The 5,754-nt window shown below is 43.4% G+C and overlaps 1 protein-coding gene across 1 annotated transcript; it reads left to right on the top strand.

The window, feature by feature from the left end:
* Window positions 1-213: 213 nt before the first annotated feature.
* Window positions 214-5,378, top strand: etaa1a (ETAA1 activator of ATR kinase a). Its single transcript, XM_027178920.2, has 6 exons — window positions 214-524; window positions 1,995-2,129; window positions 2,414-2,487; window positions 2,579-2,688; window positions 2,839-4,280; window positions 4,785-5,378. Exons 1-6 carry the CDS (start codon window positions 374-376, stop codon window positions 4,904-4,906), a joined length of 2,034 nt encoding a protein of 677 aa, XP_027034721.2. The 5' UTR covers window positions 214-373; the 3' UTR covers window positions 4,907-5,378.
* The last annotated feature ends 376 nt before the right edge of the window (window positions 5,379-5,754 follow it).

Here is a 5,754-nt window from a genome sequence, read left to right as displayed (position 1 = left end):
AAAAAAAACTTTAAAAATATCAACTACGTTCTAGTAGAACGACTTAAATGAAACTCGAGTTCTTGTAGTGATAAACAGAGTTATTAAAACAAATAATAATAATAATAATAATAATAATAATAATAATAATAATAATAATAATAATAATAATAATAATAAAGTTTTCATTGCGCATTTAGTGCGCATTTTGAGCGCATCTGGTATCCTCTCGAAGAGACACGCGCGCTGGCTGATGGGAAAGAAAACAACCCTAAACAGGCGGTTAGCTTTGAATAAACAAACCACGTGGTCGTGAAAAAAGCTGATGAATTTATTCAAGCTGTTGTTTTGGTGTTTTGGTGTAAAATGCGCGCTGTAAACGTCCACAAACAGCATGAACGACGGGAGGAAGAACCGCAGCAGCTCGGTGCGTGAAGATTGTGAGATTGTGCCGATAACACAGAGCAGGTTAAAAGTAAACAGACTGAAAAGGAGCCCGAGAACAAACCAGAAATCACACAATACTGACACCAGTGTGGGAAAAGGTGAGTTATTAACGAGTGTCAGTAACATTACAGCTCATTAATTATAGTCTTATTGCCTTTGTTTATAATAGGTGGACGTTCAAAAACTACTAACAGTAAAGTGTTTATTAAGTTAAAGTTTATATTTAGTGATATTTAACCAGTAAAATTACACTGACTTCTATGTAAACGATAGGTCTGTATCGGTATTAAACTGGAAATGGGTGTGGTTTAACCAGGAAGTCGGGTTGTACGTATTTACATTAAAGGTGGGGTCTGCGATATTTGAGAGATGCTTCTGAAAACTGCGTTGGGCCACCAAACAAAACACAAATCAAAACAAACGTGTAGCCAATGAGCAGAAAGGGGCGGGTCTTGTCAAGAGCGGAGAGAGTGTTCAGTGTGCATGTACGGAAGCGTATTGCATTCACTTGAGGAAATAAAATCTACTGTTTTCTGAATTAACAACTTAATCAACTAAAGTTGATTAAACAACTTTTATTAAAAAAAATTTAATTGTTCTGTTTTTCTGAATTAATGAGATCCCTCAAAATCCTGCTAGGAGCTCTGTTTTAGGTGGATTGCATGGAAGTAAACATGTCCCGCTTTCAAGTTTAAGAGATCTCGTTAATTCAGAAAAACAGTGCAAAATATTTTTTTTCATGAAGATTATTCTCATAATTCTGAGATAATTAACTCATTAATTCATAAAAACAGAGTGAAAAAAATGTATCTCCTAATTTTGAGATAATTAAGTCATTAATTCAGAAAAACAGCAAAAAAAAATTTATTAATGAAAAATTATCTCCTAATTCTGAGATAATTAAGTCGTTAATTCAGAAAAACAGGGTAGATTTTTTTCCTCAAGTGAATGCAATACGCTTCTGTATGCATGTGTGCATGTACGCATATTCACAGGTCGGAGTTTCCCAGAGTCAATAACTCCTGAGCTAAACGCTGTTACTACACAAAACGCGGTTGTAGCTGCCTCTCTACATTACTACGATAGAAAAGAGGTGTTATTTGTGTAGTAACAGCGTTTAGCTCAGGAGTTATTGACTCGGGAAACTCCAACCTGTGAATATGTGGCCAACTTCCTGCTCCTTCAGTTCTCTCCAGCGCTGGAAAGCTGATCCTATATTAACACGTCCTACTTCTTGTCCTTATCGTAAGTCTTTCTTCTCTTTCTTTCTTTGTTTTTATCCCCCATGTCAATGTTAAAACCGCTTTCTGCTAATGTCACACATGCGCACTGAACACTCTGTCTGCCGCATATTGACAAGCCCCGCCCCTTTCTACTCATTGGCTACACGTTTGTTTTGTTTTTTGTTTAGCTTGTCGTCCCGACTCAGTTTTCTGAAGCATTTCTCAAAAATCGGAGACTCTGCCTTTAACCGTGCCGACGTGTGTGTGACGTCATTTCAACATGGCGGCGATTAAATGTAATGAAATCTAAAGTAAAGACTTCGGGCTGTTCGTCTTTTCCGTCAGATTTCAAAACACCGACTCGTGTAACGAAGCTGGGGTTCAGGAGCATCAGGGCAGATGAGTCCCCGAACAACGACTCTGAGCTTCAACATGAAATCATCTGGGACCCGACGTCACCCGCGACTCCCGTCAGGAACGGCAAGTGGGCTCTGATCCTGTGTGCTGTATTGTTCCTGGAGCAGCGGCATCCTATTCACAAAGGGCCGGTGTGGGTGCAGGTTTCCATCCCTACCGAGCAGAAGCTACACCTGATTCCACCTGTTTAATCAGTTGTTCTTGGCTTTTAGAAGACACTGGTGTGGCTTCTGCTTGGTTGGAATGAAAACCTGCACCCACACACACCGGCCCTTTGCGGATAAGATCGGACACCGCTGCTCTCACCGCGGAATGCGTTTGTGATCATGCGATCGTTTCTGTTTTAGGGCGGGGCCGAAGGAGAACCGCCGCTTTCAAATCCGTGGACGTATCCGACATTGTCAACAGGATTGCTCCAAAGGTGACTAGAAAGTACACAGCAACTCTGTTCCGTGCTTTTTTTATCGAGGTGTACGTCAGTGTCCGTGTCCTGGTTTTGTATTTTATTTTAGAGCAAGCGGTCGGAAGACGCGGACTCGACTTTGCTGCAGTGGATCGGAGACACGGCTGTTCCGTGCACTCCGGAAATCCGAGAGCCCAGGACCAAGCCCAAACAAGCAAGGTCTGATCCTAAAACACTTTAATGTCTGTAGTATGTGGAATAAATTGGTTTGGTAACGGAAAATAACTACACAGGTGTACGTTTGAGACAGATTTTGTTCACATTAAAAATGAAAGGCTGCAGTTAAATAAAAGTCTCGTTCCTGCGCAGACCAAATCTCGTGGACGACCTGCTGAAGTTAGCGAAGCAGTTTGATTTCAACATGATCCAACAGGAGGAAGCGCATCTCAAACCAGACGCTCAGAGCTCTGCCGGAGACACGTGCGAAGATCAGGATCTGTTTTTTGAAGAGGACGTCCCACTAGCTTTACCTCACACTCGCTCCGAAGCTTCGAAGCCATCCCTGCGTTTAGAGGACACCAAAATGAACAGCAGCGATCTTGTAGCTGATCCAGATCTTGTACAGGAACTGGAGGACGATCTGGATTTGCTCTTCGAGTGTTCGACGCAGCAGCTCAGTGGTGGTTTGAGCCAGGGTTCCAGCACTCGGTCTCAGGACGTGGTCACATTCACTCCACAGCTTGGCCTGAAATCTGACTCGGTAAAGAACGCGTGTAGTGTCACTCGAGTGGGCGGAGCTTCGGAATCGAGCGCCGCTAGCGTGCGTGTGGCCTCACCAACAGTCAGCACGATCAAGCAGATGGGAGTGGCTGATGACTTTGATGATGACTGGAACAATGACAGTTTTCTGGATGACTCACTGGTGATGGAGATGACCCAAAACCCAGAGCTGTTCTCCGCACCTCAGTGCAGCTCCACACAGAAACGGACAAACAGAAACAACGTTTACCACCAGAACGGTGACACAGAAGCAAAGTACGGAGAATCGCAAAGGTTCAACCAGAGACTCGACAGTGCAACAGGAAGTGAGAGAGTTGGCCAAAGTAGATTTAATTTCAAAAGCAATCTAAAAACACAGGTCAAAGATCCTGGATCCCACAGTGTATCTAAAACTGTCTCTCAACCCGAGAACCCAGTGAAAAACCGACAACAAGCAGCAACCACTAGCGCTAATGCCACACGGAGCTCTTTGTCAGTTTCCAGATCGGATTCACCTAGATCTGTCCCCTCAGTCACTATAGAGACCGCTCGCACTTTCAGGGTCAGTAAGGTCAATAAGGAGACGGAAAACACCCCGAATGTAGAGAATAACGTCCTCTGTGATTTCGCCGCTGAGGATTTGGACTCCATTTTTGCGTCAGATGACATCTGGGACGACGGTGCAGACGATCTGTTCTGCGAAGCCTGCGATAAGATGGAAGAATCCATGGCTGAACCAGAGCCGAAAGCACAGAGCAGTCGCACACAGAGTACTCTAAACACCACGAGTAAACGAGAGAGCGGGTTTATAACGCTTCATAGCACTTCAGCACCAGATAAGGACGTCAGCATGATGATGTCGTCTGAGAGAATATCCAGACGTAGCCACGTCAAAAGCACTACAGGATCAGGAAGCGCCACCTATAACGCGGCTAGACAAGTCAGCGAGAGCGCCACGGTAACCGCCAGCCAATCTTATCAAAGAATACAAGATGTCCACAGGTTCAGAAATCCTCATAGCACCTTTAAAGCTGCACCGGCTGTATCAAAAGGTAAGAGAAGTCCGACTTTTCTAACGCGCCGCCATAATTATCGCCGAATAATCATGTGGAATTTTAATTGTTATATACATCAACATATAATAATTAATTCATTCGTTTAATCGATAAATGCGCTGATTATTTCTATGATTTCGAAGTGCACGCTGTTTAATGGTAGATTTTGTTTTTCACATATTTTAATGAAAAGTTAAAACAATATACCTTTATAAATACAGCAAAAATTCTTCACGCATTATGATAAAGATGGCAGATTTGCTAAAACGAATCTCAGGGAGTCTTAAAAAATATTCGAAAATATTACTCAGAAAAAATCAGCACAATCGATCAAATAACGCAATTATCTTCGGCTCGTCCTTCACTAAACTCGGTGTCCATTCCCAGTGGGTTCTGCCGCTTGTGTTCACTCTTAACATCCCAATGCATTTATTTACTAAACATTTTCAGGAATTAAGGATAAATTGTAACGAGATCACATAAAGGCTTCTGTCTCTACAGATGTGAATAAAGCGGTGGTGACGAGATGCAGCGACGCTGAGATCGAGAGGAAGAAGCAGCAGGCCATGGAGAGGCGGAGACTCAGAATGCTGGCCAATCAGAATCTTCGAGCTCCAGTATGACATCATGTAGCCACTGTCAATGGTGGCAGGCACTAATTTGCCCTGTGATGGGATGAAAGTGTGAAGTGAATCTTCTCACGGTCAGTCGGTCTGAAGAGAATCTCTAACAGCTGAGTCTCAGCAGGGGCTTGTCAGCTGAACGCGCTCTGCTCCGGCCCTTACACATTCACACTGTAGCTACAGGAAATCAGGAGACACTTTAGTCATTACGCAGCACATCTGGCACTTTTGAACGCTAGTTCGTCTCTGCTCAGTGTTTGTATGTAGTGGACGTTTTGTTCCTGATGAAACTGGTGCTTAAGACTTTCTGTTTGTTTGTCTTGTAGAAATGTTATTTTTGTTGTACACATGAAAAAGAGATCCCAGCCTCCAAAGTCACTCATAGTGAAGTGGGTAATATCTTAATACTGCTTTATTTACATTCTTTTAAATTTATCAATAAAACCAATTTCTTTTAAATTTATCAATAAAACCAATTTGCCACGCCTCTTTCACTGAGAAATACACAGACCATGCCTCATTCACCAAGACTGACACACAGAGGCCACGCCTCTTTCACTTAGACTGACACACAAAGGCCACACCTCCTTCACTGAGACTGACACAAAAAGACCACGCCTCCTTGGCTGAGACTGACACACACTGAGGCCACACCTCCTTCACTGAGACTGACACACTGAGGCCACACCTCCTTCACTGAGACTGACACACAGAGGCCACACCTCCTTCATTGAGACTGACACACACAAAGGCCACACCTCCTTCACTAAGACTGACACACACAAAGGCCACACCTCCTTCACTAGGACTGACACACACAGAGGCCACACCTCCTTCACTAGGACTGA

Source organism: Tachysurus fulvidraco, chromosome 18 (assembly GCF_022655615.1).
Source record: "Tachysurus fulvidraco isolate hzauxx_2018 chromosome 18, HZAU_PFXX_2.0, whole genome shotgun sequence".
NCBI classification, from domain to species: domain Eukaryota; kingdom Metazoa; phylum Chordata; class Actinopteri; order Siluriformes; family Bagridae; genus Tachysurus; species Tachysurus fulvidraco.
This window is presented reverse-complemented; position numbering and strand designations above follow the sequence as displayed.